The sequence below is a fragment of the Rhyacophila brunnea genome, unplaced genomic scaffold, assembly GCF_057557595.1.
Source record: "Rhyacophila brunnea isolate RB1 unplaced genomic scaffold, BYU_Rbru_1.0 scaffold_19, whole genome shotgun sequence".
NCBI classification, from domain to species: Eukaryota; Metazoa; Arthropoda; class Insecta; order Trichoptera; family Rhyacophilidae; genus Rhyacophila; species Rhyacophila brunnea.
In genome coordinates this window covers 29,762,743-29,782,970 of record NW_028232848.1, presented here as the reverse complement: position 1 = coordinate 29,782,970, position 20,228 = coordinate 29,762,743, and the positions used below count along the sequence as shown (strand labels likewise).

The 20,228-nt window shown below is 33.9% G+C and overlaps 2 protein-coding genes and 1 long non-coding RNA gene across 4 annotated transcripts in view; 2 read left to right on the top strand and 1 right to left on the bottom strand.

Moving 5' to 3' along the window:
* LOC147072894 (elongation factor-like GTPase 1) overlaps positions 1–20,228 on the bottom strand; it is a 468,820-nt gene that overhangs the window by 430,018 nt on the left and 18,574 nt on the right. The window lies entirely within an intron of this gene.
* Positions 1–20,228, top strand: part of dsx-c73A (doublesex cognate 73A) — a 205,751-nt gene that overhangs the window by 182,424 nt on the left and 3,099 nt on the right. Inside the window, exons 2-3 of the mRNA XM_085946237.1 lie at positions 18,580–18,690; positions 19,633–19,773. Of these exons, the coding sequence (XP_085802363.1) occupies positions 18,580–18,690; positions 19,633–19,773 (252 nt within the window). The remainder of the gene's footprint in view (positions 1–18,579; positions 18,691–19,632; positions 19,774–20,228) is intronic.
* Positions 7,961–11,732, top strand: LOC147072896 (uncharacterized). The gene is made up of 3 exons (XR_015070533.1): positions 7,961–9,115; positions 9,424–10,087; positions 10,131–11,732. It is a non-coding gene; the product is annotated as an uncharacterized LOC147072896 (long non-coding RNA).

Sequence of the window (20,228 nt, the reverse complement as noted above, 5' to 3'; positions counted from 1 at the left end):
TGTAACTTGTAACACATTGTAACATTATATACACATGTTCCGCAACACCGTGTAACGCAAACTGTACTATGACGCTCATTATAACTCCATTAATAATAATAACTCGGGCAATGCGTTAGGTTTTATTGTGTGTAATAGGTTTTGGATTATATACTCGTAGATATATATATGGCGTCGACATAATGAATATATCGTACAATGTATGCAGTGAGGTTAAATTAATTTAATCCAAAATTTCTATTGTTCTTATAATTATGCTTTCAAACAATAAAGAGATTAATTGATTTTGTTTCACCATTAGTACTCGAGTCTTGGCCAAAACCAGAAAACATCTTTAATTTCTTCTGTCTAGTAGGTTCCATCTAGCGCTTCAGCTACCAGGGGTAATGTGTGCCTTTCTACCACCTCAACTTAAGTACCCCAACCATCCTTTTCTATTCAGATCGATTAAAAATGCACATCTTAGATAGGTAAGTGTCTTTCATCGTCGATACATAGATTGCCAACTATAGAGTCCTAACTTTTACAATATGTGAAATGATCAGTGGCGAAGGCTCCACACTAGGTGATTATTTAAAGCCAAAATAATTAAAACAAAAATAGATCTTTAAGTATTAAATGTAAAAAAAATTTAAAAAAATGCGAGAATCATCTATCGTCAGAATATTTAAGTATTAAATATAATAACCCCACGAATATAATGTTATAATAATACATAAATACATATGAGAAGCATATTATGTCGTCAGAATTTTAAATAAATTAAATATATAAGTGACAACGCCATCTGTTCTAAACACTATTGAATTATACGATTCGTTTTAAAAGATTTCAGGATATGTTTTGTATGACAGTCACATCACGTGACATCAGTTCATTCTAGCGAGATGTGTGGAATACGATAAGTTTTAACATCCAAGCTTAAAATCTTTGCGCATAATATTATCGTCTATGACTGCAGCTTTGTCCAAAATCATTAATAAGATAGGTAATCTAAAAAAAAAATTATATAGGATTCAATCATATAGAAATATAGATTGTTTTTAAAAATAAAAAAATTATATAGTGATTTTTATTTATCAGTTAGTTTAATCTTAGACTAACACAATTTATTCAGTAATTTATTTGTCAGTCGAGATATTGATGAACGCTTAAGTCATTCGTCAGTATTTTAAATATATTATAAGTATTTTAAAATGTCTACTGGTGAAATTGTAAATTGTTGTGGAACCGATACATAACCGCTTTCCACAAAAATTACATACATATTTTGAGCGTATTTTACGTGTACGAATGTTTAGGAAAATACATAGTTTAAACTCATCGCTCAATTTTATATTGTCAGTGAGCTATTGAAATTTCATCGATTTAGTGTTGTTATCATTAGTGTGTACCTATTCATCAGAAGTAATATCGGCTTATCTTCTTATTTCCCGTAAGTATATCTGACAAGTTTAGTGTGCTTTTTTATCTCCATAGCCTCTCTTTTCAAAAGTCACCCTTCGCCACTGAAAACGATAAAGGAATCACTGGACAATGCATATAGTATAACAAATACAAACACACCAACACATCGTCAAACATATTGTTGGTGAATTTATTCGGTGCATAGAAACGGTGAGTAACTTTTTTATATCTTTCGCGATTTTTTAGCATGTTGATTTAGAACCAATATAAACAATAAGTAGTGTCACCAGACGAAAAAACCCCTGGCCCGCAGTTTCAAATCACAAATCTACAACCTAATCAAACGCCTTCGAATTAGGGTTCACTACCCCTGACTTACGGAATAACATCATCATGGCACATTTCAACAGCGGCGAAAAGGGCGAGTACCTAAGCCCAGCTACTAGGAAATGGTAACTTGCCGAGAGACAAACAAAAATTTACCGTAATTTTGTTTCATCCCTTTGCCCCTCCCTCTTGTCTCATCACCCATAGATCCGTCGTAGATAATTGCCGGCAGTACAAATTCTCCCGGGAGAGTGGTAGGTGTCTAGGACCACGCGCCCGGCGTGGCCTGGCCACGCTTGTCTCAATATGATAAGTTAGTGAATCTCTTTCCCCGTTATTGTGTTAATAATAATCCCTATAACCACCTCAAAACCACGCGTCGCGTCCTCGACAAAACGTTTTCGCGCCCGTTTGGCCAATGTGTTCAAACACGTGCTCCCACATAGTGACTGCGCGATAGCTAAATCTAAGACTCCTTTAAGTGTAATTAATAATGTAACCCAACCAATGTCTGGAAAGTTAATGTAATTAAACGTCCCTGCGCAGGGAAATTGTCAAATGAAAGACGTGTTTTATCTTGAATTATATCCTGATGTCCACACAACCCTCAATCAAGGTGATACTCGTGAAGAACGCTGCCAGCATACATGTGAGTTCTCCACCCATTCTTCTCGGTATCAGTAGGTACCTAACTATATTCAGTGTTAGTTATTTTAGATATTGGCGAGTGTATATATTGTCTGAAGATATTAAAAGCCTCGTCCCTATATAAAATGGAAAATAACAAAACCTAAATCAATTACAACACTAATATTTTACACATAGAAGTTTGGTAATAGTTAGCATTACTGGTAACTAAAAACTATGCATCGAAACTAATTTACAGTTAATCTGCTGTAAATACGTGTGGAAAAATCTATCTTAAACGCCGATAAGAATCATAAATAACTACCTGAGTTCATCGTAAAATAATAGGTGAACATTAAATTAACTAAAACACCACAGTTTGTTCCACCATATCCGTGAGTAAATCATGCGGAGCGGTTAGCGAATCAGTTATCGGAAAGATAAATAGTTGGCTGGCAAGATAGGTTTCAGATCCCGTAAGGTGCGTATAACTGACCGGAAAACCCACGCGTAGTATGTTCTATTACATCGGGCGGCCTTAACAAGGTCAGTAGTGTGATAAATATCACACGTTTTGTATGGAGCAATCCTACGTTTATAAACCTTTTTACAAGACGTATATTATCTTCACTTAGGATCAATAAATACGTGTATTTATATGGGTCGTATAAAGCAGACGGTTTAAAACCAACGTTTTGTACAGTAACACCTGGCCCGATTCAGTTTTACCTCTTACATATTAGAAACGGGCAAAACATCGAGTGTCGAGAGGTTGAAATACTAAAAAGTGCACATTACGAGATTATGATACTTCGCAAAAAGAGCTCGCTATCCGAATGGGAAGTGGATGGTGAGTCCCTCGGTTAAAAGCTCGATTAAAACCAAACGCCGCCTGTTTGATGCTTGCATTCTGACGGCACTGCTTTACGGTAGTGAGTCATAAGTCAAGTCACCTTACGAAAATTCAAGGTAATTTTATACTTAGTTTCGTAAGCAGATGCTTGTGGCGAATACTGGGTGTGCATTGGTTTGAATTTAGAAGTAACAGAGTATATACGATGAGCTAAGGGATGCTGACATAATCTGGGAAGTTGCGAAAAGACTGGTGAATAGTACAGATATAGATGGAATAGTGACAAAGATTCTTGGAATCATCGCGTCGTATCTATATGCTTTAAGGGGGGACATGCTCAGCGTAGGTCAAAATGCAGCTTTTGTTCTATTTTCAAAGCATGATCCTGGACATTCCTTAAACGTTGTATATAATCTATTTATATAATTTTGAAGCCTTAGTATCCTTTATATTTATTTTAAACATTTGATGACTGCATAAAATATTTTTATTACATAAAATAGTATTCTTTTAAACCTCTCGCTCTAATGTTTTAGAATATAGTCATATTTCAGTACATAAATGTGCAGTGGTGTTAAGATTTTTTACGTTTATTAATTTTTAAACGCATTTATAAAACCATCAGTATAATTTATGTCGACATTATTATAGTGAAATATGTACGATAAAAAATTATATTGATAATCTCTGTGATCCCAAATTTGACAAGAATTAGGCATTTTATTATTCAAAAATGGGCAAGATTAACACATTTGAAGATAATTCTAAAGATATTGTGAATATAAAGGATATAAAGAAATAAGTGACAAATTTATTTCATTACAATTTTTCTTTATTTTGAGTCATGATGGAATCAATTATTTCGTTATCGTATAATCATTCATATCTACAGGATATACTGAATACAAAAAGGAATAGTTTTTCCCGGAAAAGGTTATAGACACCCGAAAAAAAACTGTAAGAATCGCCCTTATTAGTTCAGTTCAACTACATACAATATTTGTTTACAACAATTCTCCTCAAAAATATTCTATAAAATTAAATTATTTCTTTTCTTTCTTTCGACCATGTCCGATTCTATTAGGATCATATGGGCCTCCACAGAGTGGAGGTTTATTTTAACAGATTTTATTTTTAGGAGAAATATATGTCAGCCACTTGCTCAACATATTAGGTCCATACTCTGACTCATACACAAATTGAAAAACAATATGTGTACTTGCCATACCCAGGATTCGAACCTGGGACTCTCGACACTATAAACCGGCGCTTAAGCCACGGGGCCATCGTGGATGTATTTCTTTTAGTTTAAATTAATAAAATTTACCTACTTATGTATATAAATAAATTCAGTTTAGAAATTGACTCTTATTACAATGCACATATAGCTTACTTTTCTGTCACTTTCATCTGTATTTATCTGTTTAATAAGAAAGAATAAAAAATATTATATGGAATGCTTCTGGTAGACTAAAATTTCATTTAATTTTTACAGTCTGTTCAAATTATAATAAATACGTCAATGTGTACAACTTATTATCTATGAACATATTCAATATTGTAAATACATCATTTATTTTCGATGACTGACTTTTCCATAATTAATATAATAATACGTCTCAGAAAGAAGCAGCGATCTAGTGAAAACGAACGGTATAGGAGATGAAACGGTTTCTCTGCCCAAGAGATGAAAAATCAAATCAAGAGTGCTCGTGCAAATGAGGCTAATACAGTACCAATGTTAATCGAGTATGAACTTCTCGGAGCGCATGCGCACGCTACGGTATGGTAATGTGAAGAGGCGTCATATTGTACCTATGTTGTATTATGTGTGTGGAAGAAACGGGATCAAACTAATGTTGCTAATGCAGACAGACAATAATTATTATTCCCTATTACAGGGTTACCATTTTAGGGCAATTGAGTAAAGTTATACATGATACACTATTACATAGGTAGGTAATTATTTGTTTATTGATTCATAAAACAGTACTATGGCATACGCCATACATAGTGAATATAAAAAAAACGTATAGGTATTATAATATTATAAAAGTATATACTATAATGCTGATGAAAATAGAGAAAATAAACTAGTTAGTAGACCAACTAGTATTTATTTCTTTCATATTTTCTATCAACAGGTCTTTCATTCAATCCATCAAACACCGAAATGGGTTCAGTGGCTCTGGAAAATTTTCAGGTAGCTACAACACAGAATTTTACATATATAATAATACTAAAGTAAATATGATAAACTTTTTTTTAATGATAAACTACATGCTTTAACAATATGAAAAATCAATTAACAAACTAAAAATGATAATATATTTTGTTTTACCTTTTTAAAAACAAACAGATCAACCTCAATGGTTATATCAAATAAGATAACCGCACGATATACGGTATCATATAATATAGGATATCGTATAGGTATACTACACATATATGTCAAAGAATGAAAATTGAAGATGTAACCGGCACAATGATAATTTGAAAAATTGCTATAACCATAGACATCTGATGTACCATGTATCTACGAAATATGGTTTTATTTTCAAATTTAACATGACGACGTTTAGGTACATTAATACTATTGTGTGGTATTAATATAAAATATAATGTGGTCATTAAATGTTAATTTCTAAAATTAGAAATGACAAGGTTAAAATGGCAAATATACATATTTCTTATAAAATATCTAGAATAAACTCGCCAATATATTAAAAATTATTAATTTTCGAGCTTCATATAGCTAGCATACCCCATAGCTTGAGTGTTTTATACAACGTCACGATTTAAATAGGAAGAAGTCTACATATATAGATGTTTGCATATTTAAAAAATAGATAAATAATTTGTTTTTTTTTCTCTAATTAAATGAACAGACGGCGCGTGCGCATTGTGGCAGCCAATCAAGTGGCGGCAAATTACTCACCTCTCTAACCGCATCTAATCTATGTGGAATAAAATAAAGCAAGATGGAGTGTGTACAGAATAGATAGGAAGTATCAGCGTTATACCTGTGTAATGTTGCAGTTGGTACGTAATTTGTCTATGTCGGGCACTACTTACATCTCAGGAAAATAGGTTAATTGAGATTTATTACAATGCACTTCAAGTTTTGAACATTGAACGAGTTTTAAATAAACATAAATGGAGGCTGTCAAATCCGAACACGTTTCAATTAAAATTCTCACAATTAAAAATGCAATAAATTAAATATAATACCTAAATAAACAGTAAAATACTTCAGATTTAGATAACACTATTTAGTTTCACGTTTTCATATTAATTCTATCGACCGAAGGTACTTGATGGAATTTGAATTTAAATGGATTTAAGTTTTGTACTATTCCATGGAAATGGGCTGGCACATAGCTCGAAGAAAAAACAATCGTTGGACATATTTAGTCATCCAGTGGTATCAAAGAGGTACAAAACGTCCGCAAGGTAGACCTAGAGGCCGCTGGATCGATGAAATAATAAAGTTCTGCGGAAGTACGTGCAACGCAGCGTACAGGACCGAGAGAAGTGGAATCAGCTTGGAGGGGCCTTCATCCAGCAGTGGATAGATTCAGGCTGATGATGACTATTCCATTTGAGTCGTTTTTTGCGACCGGGGTTTCCCGAGTTAGTATTCGTTGTCAGTGTGTATTTGCCTTTTGGTGAGTGTACACAGTGCCTGAAGCCTGAAACCTGTGTCGCTAAAAATGACTCAAATGGAAGAGTACAAAACTTAAATCCATTAGAATTTGTAACGTTTTCCTTCAGTGTCATATAGCGAACGTTTTGAATTCATAATTTGTGATTATAAATCGAAATACTCCAAAAATTAAACTACAAAGAATAATGATCCTACACATTAAAAAATCATAGAAGTAGATGGTGTTTTGACAGTATTTAAACGATGTTAGGAACGTCCCAAGGCAAAGTGCCGCCCTTAACCGGACGTAGAATGCGCCCCCCTTTAATTTTTAGTCTTAAAATGTATGTAAATTGTTATATATTATTATAAATGTATTGTTAAGTGCATACCTTATCTGTCAAATACAACACAAATCTTCAAAAACTGACTTACGTACATACGTATGGGGTCTGAGGCACTGACAAGTTTGGAGCCCCCATTGTCATTTCTTTAAACTAAGATGTCGTTATTTTCTAACGAATCGACCGCTTCATGAAAAACAGACATTGCTTTCAAAAGTTATAATAATCATATTTGCTCTTTAATCTGCCGCAACGTATGGCATGCTTACCCACATGGAATGTCACTGCCTGTTCTATACTTTTGAAGGGAGAGGTTGCATTACCAGACCAAAACTATCGATGGCGCTCGACAGAAATGGATTTCATTGGTGACCCAGTTCTATTAATTGCAATCGATTGAGGGGATCGATATCCGTATCGAATTATAATGGTAGTTTAGTATATAAAATGGCGAACCAAAAGAAACTAAATAAGTAGTACCTATACGGATATTGTATTGCTTTCATACGGGGGGCGATCATACAAGCGTTTATCTCAGCAATCTGTGTGGCGATCGTCTGATCTGAATGATCTGATAGACAACCTGCAATTACATTGGCCTGAAGGATTACGCGTCAGTGATGAAGACAACCATAGATAAAAGAGTAATATGATCTTAAAAGAGAACACAATACAATACTATCGAATGCATTTACGGGTATTGTTCTTATTTCAAATTTTAAATGTTGTTTAAGTTGGTAGTTTTTTTTTTATTTTGACAAATGAAATCGTTTTGGCGCCATTGTAGGTATTTGGACAAATCTAGTTTCAGTAGGTGATAGTAGGTGGAAGGCGCAGAAACTGGACCGCGCCAATCATGGCTGACGCCCGGGTGCCAGATTATAAATGTCGACCCCCTCAACAAGATGTGGGCGGTCGATGGAAGCACAATTTATAAAAAAAAAGTTTATTAATATGGAAGAAAATTGCGCAGCAGGCTACTTTTTTACGGTCCGCGAAACAAACTCATTAGACAAATTGTTTTTTCTTGAATTATTGGACTTTTATGATTCTCATTTTCTGGAGCCCTTTCAATTGAATTAATAAAATCATTAAAAAATATTTATTTTCGGACTATTGCCACCCCTTGAATCCTGCCGCCTGGGTGTTTCGCACCCTGAATACCCCCGCTTGACGCATTCTTGGGCATAAGTCCTGCATGAACAGCATATATAACGAGGTTTCAACGACATGTTCAATCGTTTGGATTTCTCAGCACTCACAGAAATGAGATGGATTTATTCTTCATGAATTCTGCATATCGGTACCTGTGTACCTATATCTGCAGCTTATGTAGTTTAGGTATGCGATGTATTTCCAGAAGAGATTGGATCTATCTCAGACACTGGATATTCATCGGTATTTTATCATACCAGTGTGTTGCCATAAAAATATAATACATGTTTACTATTTCCATTAGAATACAAGAAAACGCCCATTTATAAAATACCTACACAGTGTCAAGTTAATAAGTTATGTATTTTAAATTACAATACTGTAAATTATCTAGTGTTCTATAAGGTTGACCTCTTGGTCCCTTGAAAATATGTTTTTATAATCGTTCGACTTGAGGCTTCTAGTAGAAAGGCACCGTTTCTGTGAATGTGTACTGAATATCACGACCCACACACAAAACTATCATACAGAAATGCCATTGCTAGATGAAACGGACAATTTAAGTGCGAGAAGCCTCGGAGCAAATAGGAAATAACATAGGCTGAAGACATATGAATGCGATGAACGCTTTCGAGATAATAATAGTACTTAGCGATCTGGAGGTGTTAGGATCAGAGACATGGCATGTGATATATTATTTATGGTACTTTGCACATATACACAATATGTGTATTACAAAAACGCAATTGCATTTGTGTGGGTCTATTCTATACTTATCGACCGCTAAAGTGATAAAGTGATAAATATTATCAAACTTAGGGTAGGTTTGTATCAAAATATTAGCACTTATTGTAACAATTACACGAAGCTGGTTTTTATTGTTGCAATAAGTGCTATATTTTAACAGCACCTATCTTGCTGCTGTTAAAATATCGCACTTATTGCAACAATAAAAACCAGCTTCGTGTAATTGTTACAATAAGTGCTAATATTTTGATACAAACCTACCCTAAGTTTGATACTATTTATTACTTTAGTGTTCGATAAGTATAGAATAGACCCAGTGGTATGTATTCAAAACAAGATGTAAAATTTGTTCAAATAAACATAACAAAAACGTTCCTTTAGCTACATGTATACCTAATATTATTATTGCGACTAACAGAATAATGCATTGATGTGAAGCAATATATTATTTTCAATAACATTAATATGGACGAAGCATCTGGGAAAAAAATGACACTCACTTTTTTGTCGGGTCTGCCGAATGGCATAATCTGTTCTAACGTCATTACAATAAAGGTTATATTGCTATAAATTTCCAATGCTTTTTGTCGGGTCTGCCGAATGGTTCGGTTCGAACGGGTTCGCTCAAATAAACATTGACACTGGAAACACTGTTACTGCACAACGCCATTACAATAAAGGTAATATTGCTATAAATTCCTGATGCGTGATATCGCATAATGAAAATTGCGTGACGTCTACCTATACGTGTGCGAATGTCGCTATGCGCGAATTTACTTGCTACATACTGTATTTAGTGCGTTAATGTCATTGATTATTTTATTATAATCGGGGTTCATTTTAACAATTTTATTTTTAATTCATATTTCGTATGTAGGTACCGTTTTGTATTACAAAAGTAAAATGTTTTATCTGTCCAACAAGAAGATTTAGGCACAAGCAGGAAGGCGCTGTTGTCGACTAAATGGGAGGAGCTTGTTAGTTTATAATGGAAGTGCGGTTAAAAATTGGAGGACCTTGTTAGTTTACAGTTTTAACACGTAGCCAAGAAGATGTTGTTCGACAAGTGCCCATACGAAACCCATACCCTAAGTATAAAATGAAACATGCAGGCGCCCACACAAGAGAAAATTTTAGGACCGGACCCCCCCCGAAACGGAAAAAATACAAATTATTTAGGTAAATAGAATATTTATTCTTCTTTTTCGTCAGCACCTCATGAGTGAGGAAGGTGACCCATTGCTGTCGAACAGCCTTCTCAACAGACTGGCTCCACTCCTCTCGGTATTCTATGACATGCAATACCTGTGGCCAATGGAAGACCTATGACACTCAAAAATTGATACAACTATCTGGGACAGTCAATGTTTGCTTTAATATTCCGATGCGGCATGTCTAAAAGATAAGACATCAAGGACGACACAAACAGACAATAACGATCCTAATAATTATGACTGTTAAGCCACGCTCATGCGACAACCACTTGTGGGTGCGACAACTCGATATAAGTGGTAAGTGTTAATCGTGCTAAATATGAAAATCAGTGGCACCCGCAGGATTTTGTTCCCCTTTCTCCCCCGCCTTAAAAAACAATAAAAAATATTATGGATACTTTTTTCAAAATTGACCCCCCTAAACAATAATTCTTTTGTGTGCGCGCCTGGAAACATGTGGATATCTCAGAGTTACAATACCTACAAGAATCCGGCAAAATTCATACGATCAATTATTATTTACAGTTTGGTAAAATGTCTCAGAGATGGAGATTATCTTGTGAACATGTAGGTTACCTTTAAACTTGTATATTTTAGGAATGTGGCTAAAATTCAATAATGATGAATGGATACCCAATTAAAATTACCTATCCAATGTTGAGAATTGTTTAATATCAACCTATCAATCAATAGTGATTGCCTATAAAATGTTGAATTTAATTACGATATTTTTATTAATTATTGTTCTACGATATTTCAGTTGTTTATTGACAGCTGTTTTGGGCTGTGAAGTGTGAACCCACATTCAGAACGACTTTAAGATTGGCTCTACAATTCGATATAGATTTTCACCGCCTACCGAAGATGTTTCTCACGATGATTTTTTTTAAGAGAAATAGCAGTTAGCCAGTTGATTAAAAATAATTACAAGATAAAAAGAACTTTTTATATAAAACGTTTTTAAATTTTCTGTTGAATCATATACACTCGACTTGACTAGCTTAAACGATCAAAAAAAATTGTACTTGATAGAAATAATACTGAAATGAAATGTCATTTTGACATTCATATTGACTTCCATAGTAACGCACGTATATATTAATAATTTAGTTGCTAGGACCCCGGACCCCTAGCAACCAATAATAGTGGATTGGATTACGGATTTCTTCCGAAACAACTTAATTAATACTTTGGACGCTGAAGACGCACCCGGCGCGCAATAACCAGGCGGCCGATCGATGTAATTAACGTGCATTTTAAAGGTGGTAATTAAAAAAATCATTATCTAGTCAGCAGTGAATGATTTAAGCATGAGATTTGTAGCATAGTGGTAATACACAGGGCGCGAAACCCAAGAGACGTAGGTTCGATTCCTGCCGAGTCTCGGGCTATATTTTCTCACGAGTGTTTTCAAAATTATGTATGTTACAATATAATATTACGTTTAAATATATACCTATTAGTTTATACGGAATATATATTACAGAACCAACACTTATTGATTATGAGTATGGCTGATACAATACATTTAATCGATTCGTGCTTGGTTGGGCCATTTATATTCCCATTCCATTCCCTATCTCATCACCCACCTCCTAATCCCCAGTATTATTGTCACCAAACAATATATACGCAATTATGCGTCATGAGAGACCGTGTTGCAAAGAGACATTCAGTTGCATCACATTAGCGGACGCGAGCGGGCTTCTAATAGCTTTCCGTCGCTTAGTGATTGACTCATTCAGAATCATCATCATTCATACACCCTCACATATAATCTATAAAACTGTGTCATACAGTGTGTGAGTGTACGAACCGGGTGACCCAAAACAACAACACCGCGCGAGCTAAAGTTGAAACCAGACCACGGAGCCATCATACGTCATCACAAAAATCAGTGTCTGGCACTCTGTTCCATCGCCCTCACCCTTAGATCCGACCTCCTCATCTTCCCTTAAAAATAATTACAGTCCACTTAAAAAGCTCAATCAGTGCTTTTTACGACAACTGCCTTGTTGGTAGTATGTTAAAAAATTCTCATATTTAAATTATTTGACTTCTTCTTTTAAGAGGCATTGTCACTGCAATCTTTAAAACTAATCAGAAGCTGCATAGTATTATGCACTGAAATATAAAGCAGTCTGACGTACCGTCATAGATCTGCGACAATGTCGATCATCTTCGTGAATAATTATACAATGTAATCGATCGAGTAACACGGCGCTATCTGGTTCACTATTCATATAACACGACTCGATTGCCAGCGACCGAACAACCCATTGTGAGCGGTTCTTTCCTGAGAAAATTCTCCACCATCATGACTATGTTTCAGGCCGCGATTAGCTGTACTCAAACCGTCGATTAACCGCAAGTGCTAAATTGGGTTTTGCAAAACGAAAAAAGCTATTTTTTAAAACCGCCATTGTGTGGGAGCCGTCACAATGGTTGTCTCATCGGCTCTTGATTGCATTGCAACAATTAGACAATACCTACAAACAGTTATCCGTTTCTGACAAACAATGCATTCTGTTTCGCATATCATAAAGAGGAATAATATTATATTAACTGGTTATGATTCCCAGTCCCGCATTCGGGATATATTACATTGTGCCATAGACTCACAATAAGTTAGATTAGGTTAATTACATAACTGAACCCAACCTAACCTAACATCTGAAGCTGAATTCAATGCATACGTAAAAATATCTTATTTTTGACCATGTCCGATCCTAATAAGATCATATAGGCATCCAGAGTAGAGGTTTGTATTAACAGATTTTTTTACGGGAAATGGATGTTATCCACTTGTTCAACCTATTAGGTCCATACTCTGACTTCGAACACAAATTGAAAATCAATATGTGTATTTGCCAGACCCAGGATTCGAACCTGGGACCCACGACATTATAGACCGATGCGTATTTACCATAATATAACGATAACCTAACCTAACACATGAATATGTATTAGAAGTTTTTATGGTTGTATTAGTGTGTGAACCCGTAAAAAGTTTACTAATTTAACCTCCATTCTGTGTAGACTATGGAGCAATATGCTCCGCCTGTAATCAAAATCATGATTACATAATCATGTCAAAAAGGGAGGGTGTATTGTGTTAAAACAACCTGTTTCGTTTATTGTACATAACAGTGGCGTAGTCTTATTTATATGTATTTATTTCACTATGAAGATGTACCTACTTACACAGATTAAAAAAAATTTGAATATTAAAACCTAGTCAAAGGTTATTTATTACATTAAATTGATTATCAATATTCATACAAGGCTATTCCTTCTTAATGATCCCTTAACTTAAAGCACAAAAACCGATGGTCAACATTAACGCAATTTGATAACCGTTTCATCTAAGTACAACTACTAGTTAAATTCGTCACAATTAAGTAGGATGCCCGTAGCTTAATTGGTTAAAGCACATTGGCACGAATCCAGCGGTTGCTCAAATCCTGTCAGGCGAAGAATTAAAAAAATGGAATTTTTATATTATAATATCTAAGGTGTTTTCAAATTATGTATATATAATTTATTTTTATTATTAGTTATTTTTAACACCTTAGCGTCCAAAGTCAAATATATAATAAATTCATTTAAATCGAAGACTAACAATGTATGTATGTATGGTAGGCATATCATTGTCAGTTTACATACTGGATAGTATTTAGATTACAAGCTACTTGAAGTTGTACATGCCTTATGTATGCCATAATTTTATGACAATTTAGTATTATACTCCATTTACACGTGCATGGATTTACTGATTTACAAGAAAATGTACGTGTAAACATGTATTATCTTGCAGTCGCAAGATTGCATGCATGAATCAAAATAGTTCGGAAGCTTCTGAATTTTCATGCGACAGTTGAGAATTTTTCGCAGTAGAACGATAGTGGCGAACCTGCTGGCAAAAAATGAACTACGAACGATTTTTTAGGTTAACCGATTTTCACTACCTGTCAAAAATTAGATACCATAAAATGACAACAACGCGTCTTACTCACTCTTGAAGAATGAGATTGGAGAGACAGTCAGGACTTTTACATGTAAACAGTTATAGTCATGATAGTTTAAAATACATACTATTGCTGCCAGTAGATCCATGCACGTGTAAAGTTAAATCACCATTTAAATTAACGTACATATTTGACAAAATAATATTAAAATTAAGGTACTGCTCGGTTATCAGGAATACAGCGGAAAACACATTTTGAAAATAGCCGATAAACTGGATTATTTGTTAGGTTAACCTAACCTTACCTAACCTAAACTAACCCAAACTAACAAATAATCCAGTATATCGAGTATTTTCAAAATGTGTTTGCCGCTGTATTCCTGATAACCGAACAGTACCAAAATTAATTCAAAACACCGGAGCGACAAATACAGAAGAACATTTTTATTTTCCATAATAAACATAATCAAAAACGGTTGGAAAATGAATAATAATTATACACTTACCTTAATTCACCTCTGTTTATATAATGATAATTATTATTATACAAATAAGTCACGCAACGACTGTTGTAAAGAATTCAAGCTCACTTCGCATTTTCTTAATTATTATATGTATATAATTATACAAGAAAATAAAGCTAAGTATACTAGACAGTAATAGCGGATTGTTACAATTGTAATAGTAAATTTAAAAAAAAAAACTTTTTTTATATTCAATAACATAGGCCGTGGATCACGTATACCTAAGAGTCCTTTTGCCCTAGACGTTTTTCTCTAGGCCAGAGACTGTTCCAGATTAAATAACGTACTAGGTGAAGCATATTTCTTGCGTTATTATTTAATTGATAATGTGAGAAATTATAAAAAATACAGCATTTATGAAATAGAGTAAGTTTTTGTATTTTATATTAAAATGAGACAAGCATGCAAGTGAAAAAAATATATATTGACAATAAAATTATTATGACATTTAAATATTAAAATGATATATATAATAAATTAGGTAACCCTTTGCGACCCGCAACACACTGACCCCGCTGAACCCCTTTCAAGGTTTAGCACTAGAAGTAATAGAATGTTTGGAAGCTCTAAGAGTAATAGGTAGCTTTAGAATTGCTTCAGGTGTTGATATATTCCACCTACGTGAGGATGAGTATAGGTGGACGTTATTTTATAAATTTTTAAAGTAGGGTCTGCTTAACTCATCCGGTGTACTTCCATATACCTATCTAATTAATATTTTTGTATGTACATATTTCTACTATTTAATAACATACTATCTATCTCTTTTTTATGTAATCCTGTTTTATATTTCTTTGTTTCTAAATGTCATGTTGTGAACGTCTTAAACTTATAATTTGTAATGTCCACAATATGTTAAAAATAAATAAATTGAAATTGAAATTGAAATTGTAATTGAAAATGTATAACAGAATAAGACTTGGGTTCAGACTTCAAAAGCTTTACTTGTAGAACATAAGAAACGGGATATACCTACACCCTGTGACTGTGCGAATATTTTTGATGTTAATAAATGAACTTTTTGTTTGTTGGGCTTTTGCAGGTTTTATCTCGAAAGACTTTTTTGAAAAGGGGAAGTAAATTTAAATTCAACAACTCAATATTTTGTTAGATTACACGTGAGAAGTGGTATGAATGTACTTACAACAATCAACCCTAGAAATATAGTAACATTGAAGTTAAATTCCCTCCACCAAACCCGACCCGTACCACCCTCGGTCTTAATCGAGAGTATCACGGGACCCGTCAATTGGTGATGTGAATCGTGACGTCAATTGGTGGGCCTGGGAGTGTCCTGAGAGAAGATGCCCAAGACTTAGGTTGCTACGCTCAAAGTGAGCTCTGAGTGAGTTTACTGAGTTTACTCTAATGCAGGGGAGGGCAAACTTTTTGGCTGGAGGGCCAAATTCAAGAATTCAAAATGAGTGGCGGGCCGCAAGTAAAATACCATTTTTAGATATACACTATTTAATATCACGAAAAATAAACATTATAAAAAAAATAATGAGAAGAATGAAACTGTTGTACATTTTTGAACATTTTTTTAAAATTCGGGTGTTAATTTTGTAGTTGAAATTCTCAAAACTGCTTGTAAATGGGCATCGGAGATATTTGATCGTAAAGAATTTTTATTGAGGTTCATGATCGAAAATGTTTGTTCACATATATAGATTAATCCAAAAATAACGAACATTTTTCCTGCATAATCTTAAGTTGGTCGAATTTGTCTGAATTGAGGGCATTGTAAACTTTGGAGATTTCTTCACGACGATGCAATTTTCTTAAATCAGTGTCACACTGCAGATCAATAATCTCAAGTTGTATCTCTGTCGGTACACTATCAATATCTATTGAAAATGGATCGCGTACTATTGCTAAACAAATTTTAATCTATTGTCAATATTTTTTTTAAAAATATATAAAAAAGTTATTCGTTATCAGAAGTACAATTAATGATATCGGGCCGCAAAAAAATACCCGGCGGGCCGCAGTTTGCCCCCCTCTGCTCTAATGCAAAATGCTAGGGAGAGAAAAAGCACATGGAAATTACTAAAAAGAAAATGAAGCTACTTGTTTATTAAATCAAAGAACGAAGCTAATCATACAGGCAGCAAAGTTTATGTGAAGAGATCTTCACGCCCGTAGTAAGACGCCGCAAATTTTTTGAAAGGAAACCGGCTGGCTGGCCAGGCGGCTGCATACAAAAAATATTTCGATGTTGACAAAACACGTGACATTTCCGTGTGAAACGGCCGCGTTACGGTTTTTCAAGAGACGCCCTGGCAATATAATATATTCTACATTAGCCGGGCATCGTAGCACTGCTATAAATGGCGTACGATAGCTACTAGGTATCAATTTAAAATGCCGTAGATACCAGATTTGAAACTCCATTAGATCACAAAAACAGACATTATTCGATTGAGTATAGATTGAATAAAAAATACTCGTAGTACTATTTATAAGACTCATTTTATGATATTTTTTATCAAATAATGCCGATAATTCATTAATTTTCAAATAGTTCATATATTAATATATTTTACACATTCATTCAACTATTAAAGAAGTAAACATCGTTAATTAGACACCTAGGCCTACCTGGCCTTGACATGATATTTAAATGTGGTAATTAAATATTAATTAACAGTTCGGCAGTGATTGTGTTTTAATTATGACGAATAATATGAGATTGATTTAGTACCAAATATTCACGAAAATAATGGTAAACATGCTGCCCTGTTGCCATATCGAAGCAAAATATTACGAATCGCCTTTCTTTGAGGCCTCACTACGAATAATCCTGATGAATACTGTATAATATTATAATCATAATTGTTGTGAAAACAGTTCACGGGGTTTATGGGGCGCCTGACATTACCATAAAATGGCGTGAGTTCCCGCCAAATGCAGAAAATACCGAACACCGCCCACGTTTTTGCATACAATGCAATTTCGCGATGAACGATAACAGGCTACCGTATTGTGAATGGGTTAAATCTGTCATATTGACACTGATATGCATAAATATTATGTTTTCTCATGTATTATTAATGTCTTTAGTTTTGTTCACTTCCAATTCTTGGTGGAAACCATTATGTTAAAGCAGTGGTATCCAAACGTAATAAGCATGCGAACTACTTTTTAAATTTAAATTATCTAATGAGTTTACCATGTGAAATTTAAAAATATTGGATTTAGGAGCAAAAAACGGGAGAACCTAAAAAATACATAGTTTAATAATCCTAATGTTTATTTATATAATATCAATCATAAATGACACAATACAAACTACAAAACTCTTTAACTGTCAAAATAATATAATAATACAAAATATTTAACAATATTCTTTCACGACAATCGCCTATTTGTACCGACTTGGCTGAAGATTTACTTTTGTAAAATTCAGCATATTATTACGTATATCATGTTGAATTGAAGAAGTAATTCCATTTTTATCAATTCAATAAAACATTTATTCTGCTTCTTGCATCAGACCATTTTCAATAATTCATCTGAGAAAATACCCGTTCGGTATAGGAATTAGATGTTTGCATGGTTAAAATAAATTAAATAAATATTTTTAGTCTCTTTCCGGGAATAACTCAAATGTCTTATTTGTATTTGTTGAATAATCGTGAATTTGGCTGTCCCGCGCGAGACAATCTGTCTTTGGTTAAAAAGCGGGATGTCCCGCAAAAATCGAGATGTTTGGCAACGCTGGGTATCTATCGCATATTAATTTGTTTTTTTTTAAATTATTTTCAGACGGTGCCATTACCAGCCGGATCAACGTCTGTGTTGGCAAAACCAACCAAATACCACTACTATCCTCACAATCAGCACATTTACCTTTTACCAGAATGCGCTATTCAACAGGTATGTAAAACACTATCTAATATTGGTAATGTATTCGTACACATGTGTTGGTACAAAAACATGTGCCAAACTATAAATCTGTAGTACGATGGCAAAACATGATAATGTTCGTTTTTTGGCAAATTGATTTATGTAGACCTTCAGACTCGATCTACATGATATCAAAATATGGTATGTCTATAACCTAGGTCTTTTTTGTTGACCATATCCGATCTAATAAGACTATATGGGCCTCCACAGAATGGAGGTTTGTATTAACAGATTTAGTTTTTACGAAAAATGGATGACAGCCACTTGCACAACCAATTAGGTCTATACTCTGACATCTCTCATACATGGATTTAAAAACAATTTCTACTTCCCAAACCAAGGATTCGAATCTAGGTCCCACGACGCTATAAGCCGCGCGGCCACGTGGGTGTTAGGTCTTATAGGATGGGAGAAATAAGCTGTGTCAATATGTGATTTGTTCATTGTTTGAATATTTTTCGAAGTTTAAAATTACTCTCCTGAACAATTTAGAAAAACGGACATATCTTGTTTTGCCATCTTACTACAGAAATAATATTATGATATGATACATGTTATAATTTGTATGAAAATGTTTTCGGCCATAATGTCCGAAAACATTTGAAGCCATTACTGATGGCAGAAGAGGAAAGAAAACGGATGTAATTTTTTTTTCATTATTGCATTTAAGATCATAATTACGATAATTCGGTACTGTGCTATAATACCTATATTATACCTGTAACATTTTGTAATCAATTCCAATGTATATAACATTTACTGTTTTCCTTATGAATTATATAGAGGTTTTTATTTTATGTAATTTTCATTTACGACATCAAACATATTACGATTTCAAATGGCATATAAATACATGTTTTATTAGCCTTCGTACCTATCTACCGAACTGTATCATTGATGTAATAATTACAGGTTTGCAATGCAGTGTATGTGAGACTCAACTATACCCAACCGTTGTGTGCCTGTCCTGCAAGACATAGGGATCCGTGTTCAGCTTCTCTCAATGCTGACGATCTCCATACCACACAACTGACAACGGACTCCAAAAAGAAGGTATAATAAACTAAGATATACAATCCCGATATCAGTTTTTGTATGATTTTCTCAAAAATTGCCTATTGTCATGAATTACATTTTACAACATAAAGAAAATGGAAAGCTTCTACCTAAAAAATATTAATATTTAAATGTACATATTATAAATATTCCAATTAAGGCAAAAATTTATCATATTTCAAGATTTCATGAGTCGGTTGTAGATTAAAAGCAATTCAGCATTATTACCAAGGACGCGTGAAACGGGGGTGTTAGGGGTGCGAAACACAGAAAAATATAATTTTATTCTATTCGAAGGGTACCAGAAAATGAGAGTACAATATTTTAAGAAGAAAAAAGTGGCCTCATGAGTTTGTTTCACGGACAGTAAAAAAACTTTAATTATAAAAATATTTATATTATTTTAAAAGGGCACAATTTTTTCCATGTAAATAAATACTTGTTTATAAATT